Here is a 21,369-nt window from a genome sequence, read left to right as displayed (position 1 = left end):
GTGTGGATGGTGAATCTTGCGGGTGATGGGTGGACGGGGAATCTTGCGGATGATGTGTGGATGGTGAATCCTGTGGATGATGGGTAATGAATCTTGTGGATTCAGGACCCCCGAGGGACATTATGGATGACTAGATGCCCCCCCAACCCAACGGGGTGACACCATTCCCTGCAGAGATGAATTATTTTAAGGAGACCTCATTTCTGAAGTTCCCAATGTTTAGCAGATACATCATTGTGATATGAGTAATAATGTTGATAGTAGTGACAATGATAATGCTAATAATGGTAACTGTAGCAGCCAATGTTATTGCCAAGGTCTGGAAATGTATAGGTGTGCCGAGGATTGTCTCGGAGTCGATTGTCTTCACACATTTTCTACCATGTTTCTATGCTTCAAATGTACACAGATGCTTTTGCATGATTATGAAAATATAAATTTCTTCAAAAGTTGTAATGAGTTCATTGTAACTTTCGTCATATGGTATGTTTTTTAACTAACCGACACTAAACCTGTACCCACTATTATTTGAAGCCCATAATTTCCCTACTCCCGCCCCTGCAACTTGTTTGAATGAAAAGGGTATTTTTCCCCTTGACTGATTAGGAACCTTTGAAAGTGATCTAAGGAACCAAAGGAGCCTGGCTTCTTTTCTTGAGTTATTCTGCCATCTGCTGGTCGTAAACTGGAAAACACCTCATTTTTGAAAACCCCAACCCTCTTCTGAGGCCTCCAGGGATATACACACGTGTTCTTTAGCTTCCTTGGGGGCATTTCTCCCATCCTTACCAGTACTCCTCCTTTGACTTTATTCATACTTGGCTGATTTAAGATTTTGATGGAAATTATTTTATTGAGTATCACACATGGTGGAAAATTATTTTGTGTTAAGGGCTTTAAAAAGACTTCACCCACGGATATTGTTGACAAAGGAAATTCTATTGAAACTTCAGTTTCATCCTGCAGTAAAACCAATCCCTTTGCTCCCAGGAAGAAACAAAAGTGCCAAGGTTAGTTTTGGTCTGCTCCCGAAGCATCATCTGCAGCCTTCTAGTGCCGTTTTTTGGGATCTGGGGGCTCTGAGTACCCATGAAGCTTTGACTTCAAAACCTGTGAGTTTTTGGAAAGTGCAAGAAAGGCAGAAGAATAAGTTCATGTTTTAAACCCTGAGCTGAAATGTCAGGCCAGGCTTCCTTTATTGTTAGCTAAAAACAGGATAGATTTTCTACCCAGAATATGTGTTAACTAACTAATTAATTAACTAACTAACTTACCTTCTCTTCCTGGGGAGACATTTCTGCTTGGTAGGGCTTTCTTCTGTGAGGGTTAGGAGTGGGAGGGCGCTACTTTATTTAAACTTTTCTGCACATCAGGGGAGGTGCCTGATTTCTGTCTGTGATAGGTCATGACCCAGGAAGGAATGTCTTTCTCCTGGCAGTTACTCAAAGCTGATGCTGTGTTCTTACTCATGTAGGAATGTGTAACTGCCCACTCAGATGATTTGCCAATGAAGGATGAGAGAAAAGCTCTCTTGAGTTCTTAGTAAAGGTCAGAAGTGAATAGCTCAGAATGAAAATGAAGTTCACAAGATTTAGCTCTAAAATGAGGCCAGTAGGATAGCAGGGGGCAGGAAGAGCAGAGAGAGGAAGAAAGCACATACACACACACATCAGAACAGAGGTTGCTGTCACGCATCACACTGAATGTTATACGCCAAGGCTCCTTTGGGGAGGGGGAATAAATAAGCATATTCATCTTTTTTTTTCTTTTGACGGAGTCTCACTGTGTCTCCCAGTCTGGGGTGCACTGGCGTGATCTAAGCTCACTACAACCTCCGCCTCCCAGGTTCAAGCGATTCTGCTGCCTCAGCCTTCCAAGTAGCTGGGATTACAGGCACCTGCCACCACGCCTGGCTAATACTTGTACTTTTAGTAGAGATGGAGTTTCGCCATGTTTGCCAGGCTGGTCTCAAACTCCTGACCTCAAATGATCTGCCCCCCTCAGCCTCCCAAAGTGTTGGAATTACAGTCATGGGCCACCAGGCCTGGCTCTAAATAAGAGTATTCTTCAACTGCAGTGGGACTAAATTTCAGTATAGTAAAGCTCCTTGAAGATGCCAGTGGTGGGCCAGGTCAATGCAGCTTCTGGTTTCTTGATCCCAGAAAGTTGCCAAGGCTGGGTTCTGGCTTTGATTATTTAGTAACAAGCTGAGCCATCCTAGGCAAATCTGTGATCTGTCTAAGCCTAGGATTCCACATCAGAATGTGATAATATTGATGTAGAATGTATATCATATTTCAGAGTTAATAAAATTTATCAGCCAAGTTTTGTAGCTTACTCCAGGTCCTGCATAATTTTGTGGGGCGTCTTCCTGGGTAGTTTGTACTTTGGCTGCTGAAAATTGGATTGCTTTTCCCCTGTCAAACATGTGCACGTGTTGTAGCAAATAAATAAGACTCCTATTGAGTTTTGAATATTTATTTTGTCTCTGACCTCCCTGATAGTTCTGTTTTTCTCTTGTTATATAATCCTATCATCTGCAAATAACTAGTTCTTTGACTCCTTTTTTCTCTTTTTTTTCGTTATAAAACATTTCAAATATACAAAGAATAGAGAATATAAGCAGCCCCATTCAGAGCACCTAGCTTTATAAAATCATAAACTACGTTTACTTCAGATGTCAAAATTGATTAAGCATTACTCACTGTATTACTCTTTTTGATAATATTCTTCTCCTTCCCCAGAGGTCATGATCACCATTGTCATAAGTTTGATGCTTTACATTCATGGATGTTTTTATACTTTTTGCATATACTTATGTATCATAAGCATTGTACAGCAGTCTTTTGAATGTTTCAAAATTTAGATAAAACCATACTATATTACATGTGTAGATATATAATTATAAATTATGCAACTTGCTTTTTTGTGTAGAATTACGATTTTGAGAATACTCTGTGTTGGGGGAGATAGCTACATAACTCAATTTCATTTAATTCAAATTTTTATATGCATATTTCATCATGTATTCATCTGTTCTCCTTTTGGAGGATATTTAAGTAGTTAATAAACTTTTCTTGCTATTACAAATAAAGTTGCAAAAAGTGTTGTCAGGGAAGAATTTTTCTAGGCTATGTACCTAGAAGAGGAATTGCTGGGTGAAAGGCTAGGAACATTGTTCTCCAAAGGGATTGCATGAATTTGCACTCTCACCAGTAGTATACGGTGTATATTTAGCTTATACTGTTCTTGTTCAACTTTGGTATCATTGTTATGTCCTCTTTTTCTTTTCCTTAAAGGAAATTATATAAGATAGGGATTGTTAATTTTTTGAAGGTTTGGTAAACCAGCCTCTATAACCAAGTGAGCCTGCCATCTATGGAGACAATACATTTAGATGACCAATTCATTTTGTAATGGTATTTGTATATTCAGGTGTGGTAGTTCTTCTTTTGAAAAATTATATTTTAAAAGTTTTACAATTTATCAGCATAAAAGTATTCATTGTATTTTCTTAGGATATTTAAAATCTGTTGGATCTGTAATTATAAGTCCTCCTTTTTTGTATGAATACAATTTCCATTAATATTCACTCTTCAGCTCACCTGTTATTTAGAAGTGCATTTTAAGTGTCAAAACACTGTTAAATATTGATAATTTATATATACTTGTGCTATTACCAGATGATGCAGTCTGTATGATATTTATTCTTAGAAATCAAAATGTGTTAGGATTTTGTTTTTGTTGTTGTTAGGTTTATATATATTTATAACCATTATATGTTACTGTGAATTGAAACCTTTGCCATTATGTAATGTACCCTTAATCCCTGATAGTAATCTTTGTAGTAAATTTACTATCTGATATTATCTAAATCTCCAGCATCTTTCTGATCAGTGTTTGTGTAACGTTTTCCAATTTTTTGCTTTCAATCTATGTATATTTTTGTAATTAAGTGAATTTCTTATAATTAATATACAGTTAGGTCTTCCTTTCTCCACCTAAACTGACTCTCTTTATTTTAAATTCATGTGTATAGAACATTTGTACTTATTGTAATTACTTATATGGTTGAATTACAGCCTATCATCTTGCTATCTTGCTGGCTACTTTCTTTTTTTTTTAATTAAGCCATATATATATATGTATATATGTTATACTTTATGTTCTAGGGTACATGTGCAGAACGTGCAGGTTTGTTACATATGTATACATGTGCCATGTTGGTGTGCTGCACCCATTTACTTGTCATTTACATTAGGTATATCTCCTAGTGCTATCTCTCCCCGCTCCTCCCACCCCACAACAGGCCCCAGTGTGTGATGTTCCCCTTCTTGTGTCCAAGTGTTCTCATTACTCAATTCCCACCTATGAGTTAGAACATGCGGTGTTTGGTTTTCTGTTCTTGTGATAATTTGCTGAGAATGATGGTTTCCAGCTGCATCCATGTCCCTACAAAGGACATGAACTCATCCTTTTTATGGCTGCATAGTATTCCATGGTGTATATGTGCCACATTTTCTTGATCCAGTCTGTCAATGATGGACATTTGGGTTGGTTCCAAGTCTTTGCTATTGTGAATAGTGCTTGCTGGCTATTTTCTATTTGTTTTGCATGTTTTTTGTTTTTTTTTCTTTTTTCCTACCCTCTTTTAGATAATTTTCACAATTCCATTTTACCTTCACTATTGGTTTATTACTTATTCCTCTTTGTAAAAATTTAGTGGTGCCTGAGAACTTAGAATATGTATCTTTAATTAATCATAATGTGCCTTCAAGTATTATTCTATTACTTCACTTTTAGTGTAACAGTCTTACAACAGAACACTCATTTCTTCTCTCCTGTTTTATGTGATTGTTGTCATATGTACTTCTTTTACGTATGCTATAAACACATGATATGTTGCTACTGTTTTTGCTTTACCCAGTGAACTATCTTTTAGAACGATTAAAAATAAGAGAAAAATAGGCTGAACACAGTGACTCACACCTGTAATCCTAGCACTTTGGGAGGCTAAGGTGGGTGGAATGCCTGAACTCAGGAGTTTGAGACCAGCCTAGGCAACATGGTAAAACCTTGTCTCTACTAAAAATACAAAAAATTAGCCAGGTATGCTGTTGCACGCTTGTGGTCCCAGCTTTGTGGGAGGCTGAGGCAGGAGAATTGCTTGAACCTGGGAGGTGAAGGTGCAGTGAGCTGAGATACCACCACTTTACTCCAGCCTGGGTGACAGAGTGAGACTCTGTCTCCAAAAAAAAAAAAGAAAAATGTATTTAACCAGTTCTAGAGATCTTCATCTTTTTGTGAACATCCAAGTTTCAAATGTAGATAGGTATTGTATTTCTTATGCCTGAGAAACTTCCCTTTATTATTCCTTGCAGTAAAATTATGATGGCAATACATTTTCTCAGTATTTGTTTGTCTGAAAGATCTGCTTCTTCTGCAATTTTGAAAATATTTTTGCGGGGTATAAAATCTGGGTCGACAGTTTTTTTGTTTTTGTTTTTTTTTTCCATTCAGAAATGTAAAGCTTCCACCCTGTTGTCTTTTGGATTGCATACTTTCTGATGAGAAGTCTGCTGTATTCTTACTTTGATTTATTTATTTTTTGTATGTAACATGATTTTTTTTTTTCTTTTGCTTCAAGATTTTCCCTTTATATTTGATATTCAGCTATTTGAACATCATGTGCTTAGGTGTACCACCACCTCCTCATCTTTCTTCTCCTCCTTCTTCTTGGGATTTACTCTACTGAGGTTCTATAAGTTTTATGAACTTATGATTTGATTCGTTTCACTACTTTAGGAAAATCCTTTGCCTTTGTCTTTTCAAATACTTCTTCTTTCTCTTATCTTTCTTGAATTCCAATTGCACCTATGTTAGATTGTTTAATATTTTCCCATAGCTCTTAGATGATTTTCTCTGTTTCTTCCCTTATTTTTCTGTTTATGTTTCAATTTTGGTAGTATTTTTTGAGTTATCTATAATTCCAGTAATCCTTTGTTTTTGCCACGATGAGCCTAATAATGAGTCCATTAAAGACCTTCTTAATATGTGTTATGCTATATAAAACAATTCTAGCATTTCTGTCTGAATCTTATAGCTTGCGTCTTTTTGCTGGAATTCCTCAACTGCTCTTGCATGCTATCTATTTTTTCCTGTAAGGCTTTAATATGTTAATTATATTAAATTCCCTGCCTGATAGTTCCAGTATTTATATTGTATCTGAGCATTATTATTATTATGATTTGTTGAGGTGGCATTTTGCTCTTGTTGTCCAGGCTGGAGTGCCATGGCACGATCCCAGCTCACCGCAACCTCTACCTCCCAGGTTCAAGCGATTCTCCTGCCTCAGCCTCCTGAGTAACTGGAATTACAGGCATGTGCTACCATGCCCACCTAATTTTTTGTATTTTTAGTACAGATGGGATTTCTCCATGTTGATCAGACTAGTCTCGAACTCCCGACCTCAGGTGATCCACCCGCCTTGGCCTCCCAACTGAGTACTATTTTTTAAATGATTATGTCTTGATATGATGTTGTTTTTTTCTTGCTTCTTTGTGTGTCCTGTAATGTTGGGTTGCAATTCAGATGTTTTGTATGACAGTAGGGACTAAAAATTGTGTACACCTCTTTTGCTAGGCCGTAACAGTATGTGGGGAGGTTAAGAAAATCTAGGCAGTAGTTGAGCTTGGTTTGGATTTTGTTTTAGTTATGGTTACCTTAGAAACTTTTTGAAACTTCCTTTTTTATTGAGGAATAATTTATGTACAGTAAATTTACCCCTTTTATTATATAGCCCTGTGAGTTTTGACAAATGCGTGCAGTCATGTAACTACCACCACAAGCAAGATACAGGACAATTCCATTACCTCCTGGATTTCCCCATGCCATTTTGTGGTCAGCCCTTTCTCCATCCCCAGTCCTTGGCAGCCAATGATCTTCTTTATGTTCCTTACATGGGATTATACAATAGGAAGCCTTTTGAATTTGCTTCTTTTACTTAGCATAATGCATTTGGGATTTATCCATGTTATTGTATTTTTAGTAGTTTATTTTTATTGTGGAGTAGTATTCCATGATTTGAAAGTGTTACTGTATTTTGTTTATCCATTTATCAGTTGAAGGGATCTTTGAATTGTTTCCAGATTTTGGCATGGTTAAATTACTGTTTGACTTAGGATGTTTCTAACTATATTTATATATGAATTTGTTCTACTGTTTTTCTCTTGCTAATTTAATGTTTTTATCTTTATTATTTCCCTTTTTGTTCTATGTTTTATGCTTCAGTTATTGTTCCTAAAGGCAGTAAATGTGCTAGGATCTTTGTAAAGGAGACAGAATGAGGTACAGTGATTTCACCACTCAGGTATCTTTGAGTATATGAAAAAAAAGAGAGAGGAAGTTGGATTTTACTGCCAGACTCACTGAGGCACAAGAATGTATGTCCTTACACTATTTGATTGACATTGGCATCAGGATTTCCCATCATGAATATTTTCTGATTCTTCATGCAATAATATTTCAATATTTGAGGAAGTAAGATGGCCATCTCCTACGTTCACTCTTTTATTTCTTTCTTGGTGCTACACATATAAAAGTACTCCTCGTTTAGGAAATCATGCTAGAGCTGCAAAAAGAGCCATCTTCTCAACATCCCTATTTTATAGATTTTTTTTTTTAATGCAGGCTTAGAGAGGAGAAAAAATTGTTTGAGGGCTCCTGGTGGTTAAGTTCTGAAAATCAGACTCTTCATTGTTTTGGAGAGTGGCATCACAGGTTAGGTGAAGGCCTGACCTCTACACCTGGAGAATGTGAGAAGTTACACAGAGTATTCAGGAAAGAATTTGTTTCCTCTTCTCTTTAAGCAAATTAGGCCCAAGTACATATTTTCTGAAGTGATCATCTTATTTGTCTTTTGATTTACCTCAGATTAGGACCTGATCTAAGATAATGTGTAAGAGACCGGGATTCCTATTCTTAAGAACTCTATTTCATTTCATGGTGGCTAGAGAGCTTATTAAAATATTTATGTGCGTGAACTTTGGGGAGCCATAGCCTTTATTTATTTTCTCCTTAAATGATGATGTAATTTATGTGACAGAGAATTCTCTGCTTTCAAAAAAGGCAATTGAAGGGTGTATATGACATGCATCTGTGTCTGCACGTGCTTTTCCCTGTGCCTGGAATACATGTCCTTATCTTTGCTTAGAGAGCTTTCACTCTTCCTTCAGGGTAAGTCACCTCATACTTTACCCAACTGGATCACAAGTGTCCCCTTAGAAGTGGTTTTATAGCATACCTCTATCTTGATAATCATCACACTAAATTTTCAGGGCTGGTTTTCTTGTTTATCTCTTTAATTAGACTGAATTTCTTTAGGGTGATGCCCTCAAGCCTAACACATGTTGAATGTGACTTTGGTGTAGCTTAAATCACTTGCTGGACTAACCATTGGGCCTGAAGCAACTGAAACAAAGCATATGTAATGACACTTTTGTCATAGACCTTGGATTGCCAATGGCTTCTGTTGCCTTAAAGGAAAAGCTTACAAAGTACTGTTGCTAACATTTCTTTCATCTTTTGAACTCTCCTGAATGAAGAATCTTGGGTGGGCTAGTTCAGTATATAGACTGGAGATTGGGGGAGATGATTTATGTAAAGAGTCATAAAATATGTGTTGGCCCTTTCTCCTTTTATCTCTTCCCATATAGCTCTGACTTTTTCTAACTCACTTGGAGAGACATTTTAAGGGCTGCCTGCATCAGACCCATTTATGATTTATGGCTGTGCCTTCTCAGCCACCCTGGGAAGAATATTAAAATATCACCCAAGGCTACATCAGCAGCCTATTACTATATTAAAGAGAAGGATATATTAAGAAATGCAAAGGCCTGCAACAGTCTCCAGGAATAGCTCTCTTAAGTAAACACGTCTAGCTTATACATTTTGACATCAGAGGCATCTTCTTGTAACAAAAGCCTTACCAGTTAGTTTTCCTATGGAAACCTGAATAATTTAGTGATAGCTTTTGGAGGCCCCTATTTAAGTCTGTAGCAAATTTGGCCCTAAGAAAAATTTCTCAAAATAGTTTGATTTTCTAGACCAATGATTCTCAAATTTCTTTAAGTATAATAATCTGGTCTTGGCCATTGGTGACTCTGGTTCAAGAGGCCTAGGCTGGAATTTAGGAAATGACATCTTTAATAATAACCTCAAGTTTATTCTGATGCAAGTGGTCTGGGGTCCTGCTTTTGGTGAACACTTGCCCAGGACGTCTTGTTGTGTGCAGTGTTTTAGCAGAAGCTAATGATTGGCAGCTCTAGGTTAGGGTTCTGAGCAGGACACGATAGAGCATGAAGGATAAGGGTCACTGACCATTGTAGGTAGTCATGGAGTGAATTATTTGGTGGCCCTTTTGAAAAGGAACAGTGGCCACCAGCACCCTGTGCTGTCTCTGTCATGGCGATTTCCACTGTATTGTAGTTGCCTATTTGCTTGCACTTTTTTCCAATTAGACTGGAGAGCAGGGACCTTGTCTTTCCTCTCTATACTCATAGCACCTAGTACCATGCTCAGTGTTTGCCGAAGACTAAGTATGTAAGTGAATGAATAGAAAAATGAAAGAATGTGTTGTAATTACTTACAAATGAAGAGGTATTTAAAGGTTTCCAGCCTAAAAGTTTGACCAAGCTTGTTAAATATAGCCAACAGAGGAAGATGGTAATGTATGTGAAATATATTTTTAAATGTTGCATTGTTCTTTCCTATCAAATATGCAGGAGTTGGAGAGGTGCAGTGACTCCCACGTGTGGCTGCACCTCATAATCGTCTAGGTGCCTTACTGTCTTATTAACTGAGTTTAAAAAGAAGTGAACAAATAATACATACACTTGGCGTAAAGTGAAAATTAAGTGTATTATTCCTCACTTCCATTGTACCTCCCTGGAAACAACCATTTCTATCAGTTTCTTGTGTAGCTCTCCAGATATATTTGGAAGCATATGTATCCATACCCTTTCTTACCTGAATGAGCCTGTGTTATAATCTCTTATGTTGCATCTTGATTTTTTAACTTAACAATATATCTTAAAGATTATTCCATATTAACACATATAGATCTACCTCATTTACTACGATGGCTACATGGTATTCCGTTATATGGCATCTATTACATACGTATGTAGGCAGTAATCCATTGTTGTTACAAGCAGTGTTGCAATGAAGATCAGTGAATGTATCTCTTTGAATACATGGACAAGTATGTGTAGGATAAATTCCTAGAGGTGGTATTCCTGGGTCAAAGAGAATGTGCATTTCAAATTTTGCAAAATTGCTCCCCAAAGAGGCTGCATGGATTATATTCTACCAATAATATGAATGAAAGTACCTATTTCCCCACATTTTTGTTGGGACAATTTAAAAAAAATAAGGATTCTCAGACCGTCACAATTCTATGGCTTCCAAAACTTCTAGGACCAGTCCAGGGACCTGCTTGTTTTAAAAGTATCTCAGAAAGTGAGATGTTATCAATATTTAAACTTCACACTATTTCACATTTCTGTGATTCTGACTCAGAAGGTCCGTGGACCTGCCTTTGAAAACCACCTGGTTGGTGCATAGCACTCTGTATGCACCTACACTAGACACTGGCTTCCAGGTCCTGAAGCCCTTCCCCATTAATAAACAAACACCTAAGAAGTGGGGAAGTAGTCCGGGTTGAAAATAATGCTCTGGTACCTTTTGCTTGCAGATCTCCTTTTTCTGCCTTGCTGTGTTTTCCGTTTTGGTCTTAAGTCTCTTTTCTTCTCAGATGAATCACTCAGAGGTCAACCTCTTCCCACAGGTTCACAAGAATGTACTTTAAACATGTACTCTTTGAGGACACATTCTTTGACGAGTGCTATTTTGAAGATGTAACATCAACAGACACCTACTTCAAAAATTGTACCATTGAATCAACCATCTTTTATAACACAGGTAGGTAAGAAGATTAACAGACTGAATAGACTGTAACAAGAGACAACTAGTGTTGTCCAAGAATCAAAATGCTGAGGCATAAACTTCAGGAGTAGGAAAGTATTCATAGATACAAATGCCAAGCCTTGGTAGGGAAATGGATTTTAGCCCCAGGCATGGCACAAATTAGGTGCACAGCCTTTGCTAAGGCATTTAATGTATCTGTGTCTCAGTTTTATCACAAATGAAATGGAAACAAAAGTTCCAGCCAAATATCCTCATCTCAGTGAGGCTGATGCTATACACGAAGGGTCTTTGGTACAAACGAAGGATGACACAAATAACAACTAGCATTCTAGGAAGGCTGCATTTTATGCAGGGAATGCATGCATTCTTGAAGACCTTGCATAATTTGAAACTTGCAAAATGCAAGACTCATGTTCTCACAATAATAAATGAAAGGGGAAAATTACATCTGTTCACATTTTGTGCATAAAGTGAAATACGAAGACTATTTTAAAATCATACTTTTCTAGATTTCTGTGATTTAAAAAGTCACAAAATTCTACCACTTCACCACTTCTTGTTACTTTTACTACCCTCCTCGTAAATTAATAACATACCAAGTGAAGTTGGGGTATAAGGAAACCAACTGAACTTCATTAGGGGGCTTTACCTACATTGTCTCAATGGAGAAATGTACTATTTTTTTATCCTTCTTTTATAGCTAAGGAAACCAAGTTAAGGAAATCAAGACTTAAGCGACTTGCTCAAGGCCATGGTTAGCAAGTGGAGGGAGTTTGGATTCATTCCTCAATGGTTTGGCTCTAAAACCTGCAATCTTTCCACAGAACTACTTGCATTATGTCCAGATCTATGCTTTATTTTTGGCATCAGCAGCAAGGGATAGTTTATATAAGAACATCTTTTTCCTCTATGATATCAGCCTCAAGAGCTTCAATATCTGGTCTCTAAATATTCTGGACTCTCTTAGTAATTCATTCTGGCACTTACCTTCCTGAATTTCCTTTTAGACTGATCTGGAAACAATGATGAGTTCCAGAAGTTTACTAAGTGTCATTAAAAACTGGCATATTGTTTTATGATTTCAAGTTTGAATGATGCCTCCTCATTTGAATACTCTGATCATGGAGATTCTTGCAAACACATGTAGTCAGGAAATGTCAGAGCTGGGAGAAGCAGTGGAGATGATCAGGTGTACTCTTCCAATTTTGTAGATATTTTAGGTAGAGCCTCAGGGAGGTTAAAGAGGGTCAACAGCAGGGCCAGTTCCCCAAACGCAGGTTTCTGGGGAGCCTGTTTAGGACTTCCTCTGTCAGAACAGCTGATCTTAGAAGGTGTCAGAAGACTTGCAAACTGGTTCCAATGCAAATGGATTTTATTTTTTAAGAATGTTCAGGTTTTGGCACAGACTACAGCAGGGGCTCTGGAGTGACTGGCTCCATCTGGAACCAACTCTCTTGTGTTCTGCTTCCCTATGCCAGGCAGCCTCCAAGGAGAGGCCTAGCTGTCATGGTCCTCAGTGTCTCAGTGTCACCTGATTAGTACAAACAGGACTATTATCCAGCTGGAGAGTCGTTTTTTTTTTTTTTTTTTTTTTTTTTTAAGACAAGGTCTCCCTCTTTTGCCCAGGCTGGAGTGCAGTGGCATGACCATGGCTCAATGTAGCCTTGACCTCCTGGGCTCAAGTGATCCTCCTGCCTCAGGTGCCAGAGTATCTGGGACTACAGGCACATACCACCCCACCTAGCTAATTTAAAAGAAAAATTTATTTATTTATTTATTTATTTATTGTAGAGATAAGATCTCACTATGTTGCCCAGGCTGGTCCTGAACTCCTGAGCTCAAGTGAACCTCCTACCTCGGCCTCCTAAAGTGCTTGTATTACAGATATGAGCCACTACACTTGGCTGAGAGGATGTATTTTTAAGTCTCTCAGTGTTAGTTTAATTCCCCCTTGCTTTTAGGAACTTGAACAGGTCATTATATTTTTGAAAGTTTCTCTATTCATCCATACCTTGATGACATGACCACATATTACCTTGACTTTGAGGCTGTCTGACTGGCAAAGGCTACCACAGCCTGCCTACAGGAGGGGGCAGACTTCATCCCTGCCTCTGCCTTTCTCTCTCCAGCTCCCTTGCACTTACGTGAACCGAAGGTTTCCTTCTCTCCCTAGACCTCTACGAGCATAAGTTCATCAACTGTCGGTTTATCAACTCCACCTTTCTGGAGCAGAAGGAGGGCTGCCACATGGACTTGGAGCAAGATAATGACTTCCTGATTTACCTCGTCAGCTTCCTGGGCAGCCTGTCTGTCTTACCCGGAAACATCATTTCTGCCCTGCTCATGGATAGAATCGGAAGGCTCAAGATGATTGGTGAGTTGTCAGCAGGGTCACTTTTGGGCTTCAACACGCTGGGGTAGTGACTTTCAAGTGTATTAAAACAGGGAAATTTTCCCTTTTATTAAGTAATTATTGCACAATAAACCCAACAAGTAAGATCACACATGGAGCTATAGAGCCAAGGATGCGTGCCTATAGAAAACTCCAGAGCTCCTTGGAAATAGTCAAGAATCTTTGGTCTAGTCGAGGGATTTTTGTTCATTTCCTGACAGAGAAATTCTGTGACAGTCATTTTATCTATTAGCACTTCAATAAGGGTAGTAATAATATCCACCCTGCCTCTTCATCAGATTATTGTCAGAAAAATATATAAAATGGTCCTGGATGATGGTTTGATGGTTGAAGGGTGAGGGAAATGATGTTTCCTTTCCCTCACCCATCCTTTCCCTCTCCCAAGTAGCTGGGATTACAGGTGTGCACCACCGAGTCTGGCTACTTTTTGTATTTTTCGTAGAGACAGGGTTTCACCATGTTGGTCAGGCTGGTCTTGAACTCCTGACCTCAAGTGATCCACCAACCTTGGCCTCCTGAAGTACTGGGATTACAGGCGTGAGCCACTGTGACTGCCAGAATTCCTTTCTTTTTAATGTCTGAATAGTATCCCATTGTGTACATAAACCACATTTTCTTTATCCACTCATCTGTTGATGGCCACTTAGGTTGACTCCATATTTTGACTATTGTGAATATTGCTGCATTGAACAAGAGGCATAGATCTCTTTGATATCCTGGTTTCAAATCAAGACTGAGGTTTTGTTTTTGTTTTTTGGCTGATACTGATGTAGCTCAAGCACTTAGAACAATGTCTGGTACATAATAGATTCTCAATAAATGCCCCTATCTGCCCTGTCCCGTCATTCTGAGCTGGGCAGCACCTTAGGGTGGTGACTTCAGAAGCCTTCCTAAGTCTGGTGATCCGACCCACGCAGAGGGCTCTAATGCCATGGCTGGGGTGCCATGGGAGGGTTCCAGCTGTGCTCTCTCTGTGTGGAGGATGAACCTAATACTTCAGGCAGCCTTGGCTTCAGGTGTACCAGTGAGGGTGGGAGATGGGACGAGAACTGTGAGTGATAGCCGTGTGCAAGACACAGGCCTCATATTTCTTTTTGACCTTGAACTCCCTCTGCAGGTGGCTCCATGTTAATCTCTGCAGTCTGCTGCTTCTTCCTGTTTTTTGGCAACAGCGAGTCTGCGATGATCGGCTGGCAGTGCCTGTTCTGTGGAACAAGCATTGCGGCCTGGAATGCTCTGGATGTGATCACAGTGGAGCTGTATCCCACCAACCAGAGGTCAGTTCTTCCACGGGCTTTCCTCAGGGACTTGTTTGGGTTTCTTTGGTCAGAAGTCTACCTGCTCCCTGAATCTCATGCTGTGCATGGCCATCATGATCTTTCTGCTGTTCCATGAAACAAACGTCTCTTACGTTGAGCTTCTCCTGCATGGGGGAGGGCATAGACCTGAAAGTTGGCAGGCTAGGGCTTGATAAGGTTGGAAGGATAGCAAGAAGCAAAGGATGGGAGCAGACTATGTCCAGGAGAAGGAAATAAGAGTGAAAGGTTGGCAAAACCATACATGTCATGTAATCTACAAGAGAGAACAGACCTGTCAATGGGAGATACGGCAAAAAAGTGAAGAACTGGAATAGCACAGGGGCAGGGAGATAAATAAAACTCAGGAGGCAGCATGTAGTCCAGGGAATCTGCAGAGAATGTGGCAGGGAGGCCCAGGGGTTACTTTTATTTTGCACAGGTCATATATGGGAAGAGGCCTGGTTTAAAGGCATAGGGTGAAAGTCGTTACTTAGTAATTGTTTTTCTTCGTGGAGGGGAAATTGTGAATTTTAAGGAGAGAAGATAAGAGGCCGCGTGTTCAAAAAGGAATGTGAAATGGTAAGGAAGGTGGGTAAATGAAATTCTGCAAAAACCTTAGTGATATTTCCAAAATTGGCGACAGAGATAACTAAGGATATATTGGGATATAGATAACTAAGGAAGAGCACAATGTGTCACATTTGGAGCCCCTCTCATTTGAGTCAAAGAACTGCTAAGTTTTACACAAAATAACAGGAGGACAAATGATTATTATTTGAATATGATGTCATTTTACATCTAGGAAACCTAAGAGAATTAACTAATGAGACTATTAGAGAGAAAAAGACAATTTGGTCAGGTGGTCAGTAATAAAAGTAAATTATGTATAGGTTTTAAAATATATTGAAAAAGTTAAAGATGCAATTCAAATCCATTTAATAACAGCAGACATCATAAAATAATTAGGGATCAACTTGACAAGTGAAACACTTAAATGAAGAAAACCATAAAGCTTTACTAAGAGATATTTTAAAAAGACACATAAGAGAAGATAAATATATGCCAGCTCAGCGACTTGGGAGGCCGAGGCAAAAGGATTGCTTGAAGGCAGGAGTTTGAGATCAGCCTGGGCAATATAGTGAGATCCCATCTCTACAAAATATATTAGAAAATTAGCCAGGCTAGTCCTAACTACTCAGGAGGCTGAGGGGGAGAGCTGCTAGAGCCCCGAGGGTTCAAGGTTATAGTGAGCTAGGATCACAACATGCACACCAGCCTGGGTGACAGAGACAGACCCTGTCTCAGAAAATGTATATATTCATGGATTATATATTTATATATAATTATGATAATATATAATTAATAGCACATAATTAGCATATTTTTATTATAGATAAATAAATGTATATATATTTAAGAGACAAGATATACCTAATTTGGATAAGAAGATTCAATCTTACAAAAATGTCAAATTGTATTTAGTTTTTTTCTAACATAAAAGAGTTCATTCAAAATTCAGCAAGTTTTTTTTCCCCCCCTGGGAACTTGAAAAAAGTTTATTTTAAAAAATACATATGTTAGAAGATCCAAGAAAATACAAAAACGAAAATACAAAAACAATAATACTAAGACAAACAAACAAAAAAGACTGGATTGGTGATTATAAAGCTACAGTGTGGTACAGTTATAGACAAAAATGAAAGAGTTTTAAGTACAAAGATATACCCACTTTCTTAGTAAACTTGTGGTACGAGAAAGAAACGTTTTATTTCACTTGGGGAGAGGTAGTATTGGGGATATTGCCCCTGCATACAGATGAGGTCATGAAAGAATAAATGATTAGCAGTAGTTCTCACTGGAAAGTGGGACTGAAAGATCGTAATTAGGATTAGGTTTTGCTGTGGCTGACAGAAACCTCAAATACATTGCTGTGGTCTTGAGAAGGTTAAGCATTGCATTTTTTCTTTCCTGAAAAAGTCTAGAGTGGGTGATGCAGGCTCTTTCTATCTCATTGTTTTTCATTGCATGGACTCACCATGGTCCAAAATGAAACCATCTGTGTTCCATCATGAAGCAGGGTAGAAGGAAAAGAATGAAGGGGAACAGAGCAAAAGGCCCACCCACAACGTCCCTTAAGGAAGCTTCTTGGAAACTGCTGCTACTTTCACTTACATCCCATTGGCCAAAACTGAGTCACATGGCCATTCTCAGCAGCAAATGAGTCTGGGAAATGTAGTCCTACATTTGGGGAAATGCTATTTGGGGGCAACTGGCAGTCTCTGCTTCAGGAGGGTTGAGAATGTTAAAAGGGGGAACACTTACATTTTCTGCTTTGCATACTTCTTCATCCTTTCAGGATTTCCATAGTAAGCATGTAGTACCTGTAAAAAGTTTTTAAATAGATATCTTTGAAAAAAAAAAAAAAACCAAAAAAGAAAAACACTTGAAGAAAATGCTTCAAAATGTTAACAGAGGTGATTGTCTCTCAGTGAAGAGGTTAGATATCCATGCATATTTATATTATTCTATATTTCCAAATTTGACTACAATGAGAATGTGTTATTTTTATATTTAGGAAAAAAAATTCTCTTGTACCCCTCTTCCCCCTGCAATAAGGAAAAGAGAGATTCCAGTCCTGTTCATCTAATGAGGTTCAGAATGTCAGAATTATTTCCATTCCTCTTCTTTTACAGAGCAACAGCCTTCGGCATTCTCAATGGATTATGCAAATTTGGCGCCATTCTGGGAAACACCATATTTGCTTCTTTTGTTGGGATAACCAAAGTGGTCCCCATCCTTCTGGCTGCTGCTTCTCTGGTTGGGGGTGGCCTGATTGCCCTTCGACTGCCAGAGACTCGAGAACAGGTCCTGATGTGAACCACGTATGGGAAAAGGAAAGGTCAAGAGAATCTTGTCCAGGACACTAAAATGCATCCACACTTCCTGCCTATCACGGTCCAGAGGGCACCTCGGATAACACGCGAGGAGAAGTTGACTTTGTGACCCCTAGTTTAGGACCCACTTCAGCTGTCAATATGTTTGTAACTCAGGTGACTGTTTTGGGGGTGCCCTGAGCCACCCTTAGAATCACAGAGCTGCGTGTTTAACTTCAGGTCTTCCCAGTCCAAGGCAGGGAGAGGATTCTCCAGTGAGTGCACACACTATGCGAGGAGTAAGCATTTCTCTAAGTCAAGTGCAAGGACTTACTTGCATTTCAAAAGGAATTAGAGGGTAAGAAATACCCAAGCTCCTCCATAAAGCTCCTTGGAGCCCAACAACTTAACAAATCAACTTGGCTGGAAGTTAGAGTCATTATATGAAGATTGGGCTGGAAGTACAGGATACATATATTTTTGCATTTAAAAGTATCACCTATCATATTTTCCACTCGAATACTGGCATGGTAGCATTGAGAATACTCTGATCTGGAAAGCCAAATATTTGAGCAACATCTATAGAGATCTACTTTTCTCCTAAGTCTCCTAGGCTTTCCATGATAATTAGGTGATACATTTAAGAAGAATATTTATTTCTGTTTTGCTCTATTCAAAGAAATTGAATGGGTTAGGTATTCTGTAAACTAAGTTTGTATATAACTTTATTTGGGTTTAATTTCCGCAACTGGTATCTGCAAATATTGCCAGCATTTTAGCCATATTTTGGGAGAACTTGGTGTTTGAGGTCCCAGGAAATGAGGTCTGATCAAATGAAATGCAAGCACAATTTCTCACAGCCATTTAACTTTCTGCTGGGAGGATGTACTTAACAAACTCACGTTGTCCAGTCCACTTAATCCAGGCACTTTGTGCAGTTGGAGTGAGTAGTTACTTCTCTCTCTTACACAGATGACTTGTGAAACTCAAGCTTACCATCTTCAGTGCTGGCATTTTACTTTGCCACTCACCCCAAAACAACGTGAGATGTGTTCAGTGGCCTCTGGTACTCTTTCTGGCAAGAATCAAACAACATGGGGACTGAGGGAGGGATGGGGAAGTGTAGCCACAGTTCTTCCAAGTGTAAATACTTTTTGTTTGTTCTAGCGGTAAAATGCAAATGCAATCCATATTTGTTAGAATGGTCGGGTCTCATGAGAAATCTATGCTATGTGTCCAGGGCTTTTGAAACAGAGTCCATTGGAGTGGGAGTTAGGCAGTGTAGTGGATGCCAAATATGTCTTTCTTCAGTGCTTAAGAGAACTCTTTCCTGAAATCCAGCTTTGAACATAAACAGGGGTGTGAGTTGGGGGAGGAGCCTAGGACAAACCTGTCTGATGAAGGTTAGCAATAGACTGAAGTCTTGACTGCATGGAAGAGGAACAACATCAGAAGTATCTGACAATGGAGGGGACAGTGAGCTATGCACAACCGCCAGTGGAGGTGAACTTGAACCTGCCCAGGCCGAATGAACATCAGCCTGCGAGAACTAGTTCTTTGAATTGATTTGCAATGCTCTCAATGGCTACAAAGTGCCACATTTTCCCTGTCAGAGATCTCCAAAAATTTCAAACAGAATAATAATGGCGCATCGAGTGTTTTCTCAGTTTTGGAGAAATGCTTAGGTCCTATGATAGCTTCGGGACATCTTTCTGTAATTTTCTTCAATTAACGGGTTGGTAGAGGTAAATCTTATGACGCCTTTCCACTGTCGATTTGTGATCAGTTTTAATGGTTAAAATGTTTACTCTCCTTCTGTCAACCCTCACCTTTTTATTTACACCCCTCCCTTTTTTTCTGTACAGGAAGAGAAGACATATCGACTCTGACTGGACACCCTGATTCCTCCAAATATATATACCACTGTGTATTAATCTTTCTCTCAGTGTTTTATAGGGGTACCTAACATAATGCTGTGTCAATAATGAAAGGCTTGATGTAATATAGCTGTAATTTACCTTCCATATGAATGCAGTGGTTAGGTTCATAAAAGAGAATTGTGTGAGTCTGGGATTACCACATCTAAAACATTATTCTTTAATGGGATAATACAAGTCATTGAACAGCTACCACTTAAAGAATTTGCAGGACAGTTAGAGCCTGCATTTCTAGTTAAGATGGATCTTGTAAATTTAAAATCAAATTAACTTTTGAGTGCTGGGGTGGCTGCAATAATTTGGGGGCTAACTCCATTTGGTTTCCAAGCTGTCACTTCTGCATTATCTTTACGGGTCTTTAAACCAGCCACCTAACCAATCAAGGGCAATTCCCATCTGATCTATCACTCAGGCCTTTGTAAAGAGTGCAGCCAAGCTCTGCAGACTTTCCTCATGAAGGATTGTCTAGCACGAGTACCTGGCTACTTAAATGCTGTCACTCCTGCTGAGATAAATGCGTCTTTAAAAATAGTCTCTGTGGCAGGTCACTGGGGGACAGTGTACAGCATCTGGCCATCCACTTCTTTTTCATTTCATGTTCTACCCCAAGAGACTCCCGATGTCGGCTGTGGAGGGTTAAAAGGCTGAGGCTCTCCTTTGTTTAGCAAATCTGTTCACAGTTCATGATGATGTATTTTATGATGCCAAGCTTGGACATAGTTGCTTTCCGTAGTCCCAGCTGTATTGTGTCATCTCCTGATACTGATTTTTGATCTTTGGTTTTATTAAAAATAATTAGTGAAAGAGGTGTGCCTATCTGTGAAGTCTGTAGTACCTTATCCTGAAGTTATGTAACAAATAACCCCCAACCCCAGTGTTCCCTGCTACCTTGTGCTCATTAAAACTAAATAATAAAAATAACTGCAAGAAAACCTTAAGAACTGGGGTTAGAGATTATTTTCAGGCACTAGGGTCTCTTCTGTATTCCTAGATTGATTGAATCAGCAAGGAGAAACATCGAGAATCGCTTCCTTCAACTTTTTGTTTTGCATCATGGGGACCTCAAGAGATTAAATGATGTGGCCCAGGTTACATGTAATGTGAGGAGAGGGTGACAGGCCTAAGGTGATGCTCTTGTGACAATTCTGGGGAAGCCTGCAATTTGAGAAATGGGATAATGTGACACATATTCTCTGTTCCTTGAGACCATTCATTGACTATTCCCTTGGTGGCTTTACTAGAATGAGAGGAAGCATCAGTTTAAACATAAAAAGATTAGTATTCATTCATTCATTCATTCATTCATTCATTCATTCATTCATTCATTCAGCAAATCCTTATTGAGCCCTGACTGTGGGCCAGTCCCTGTGCCAAGTCCTGGGGACACACTGATGAAACAACTGGTCACAGTTTCTGCCTCCTACCTCATTCCACTTACAGGGAGTAGGCAAGATGGATATTAAATTGGCCATAAACACTGAGGACAATGACCTTACAATCCGCAAAATGCACCTTTCGTTTGTAAAAAGATTGCTACTACTTTACTTGTCAGCTGTGGATTTCCAAATGTGGTGGCTCCTCTTTTTTTTTTTTTCTTTGAGGAGTGTACCATTTTTTTATCTTTATAAATTAGGTAAGGGAAATGATGCACTTGCCCGTTTTCTACAGACCTAATTGATTTTTATCTAATCAGTTTTACAGAAACTGTTACATGGAAGAAGAGATAGGGGCTAGGAATGCAAGAGGGACATTGGTGAGTGGGGTAAGAATCCCAGTAGCCCTGGGAAAGGTGTCTCCACTTCCACATCTGGCTTTTCTAGGAGGCATCTGTGCTAAATGACCTGGGATTGTGTTGGATGGCA

General features: G+C 39.0%; 1 protein-coding gene across 4 annotated transcripts in view; it reads left to right on the top strand.

Moving 5' to 3' along the window:
- SV2B (synaptic vesicle glycoprotein 2B) overlaps positions 1-20,445 on the top strand; it is a 177,450-nt gene extending 157,005 nt beyond the window's left edge. For 3 of the 4 annotated variants that reach the window (XM_023220900.1, XM_023220897.1, XM_023220899.1), the window contains 4 exons: positions 10,847-10,980; positions 13,160-13,360; positions 14,517-14,676; positions 17,391-20,445. In XM_023220900.1, the coding sequence (XP_023076668.1) occupies positions 10,847-10,980; positions 13,160-13,360; positions 14,517-14,676; positions 17,391-17,574 (679 nt within the window). In that variant the 3' untranslated portion in view covers positions 17,575-20,445. The remainder of the gene's footprint in view (positions 1-10,846; positions 10,981-13,159; positions 13,361-14,516; positions 14,677-17,390) is intronic. The other variant, XM_023220898.1, reaches the window with a different exon arrangement.
- Positions 20,446-21,369: the final 924 nt, after the last annotated feature.

This window comes from Piliocolobus tephrosceles, chromosome 6 (assembly GCF_002776525.5).
Source record: "Piliocolobus tephrosceles isolate RC106 chromosome 6, ASM277652v3, whole genome shotgun sequence".
In the NCBI taxonomy this organism is placed as follows: Eukaryota; Metazoa; Chordata; class Mammalia; order Primates; family Cercopithecidae; genus Piliocolobus; species Piliocolobus tephrosceles.
This window is presented reverse-complemented; position numbering and strand designations above follow the sequence as displayed.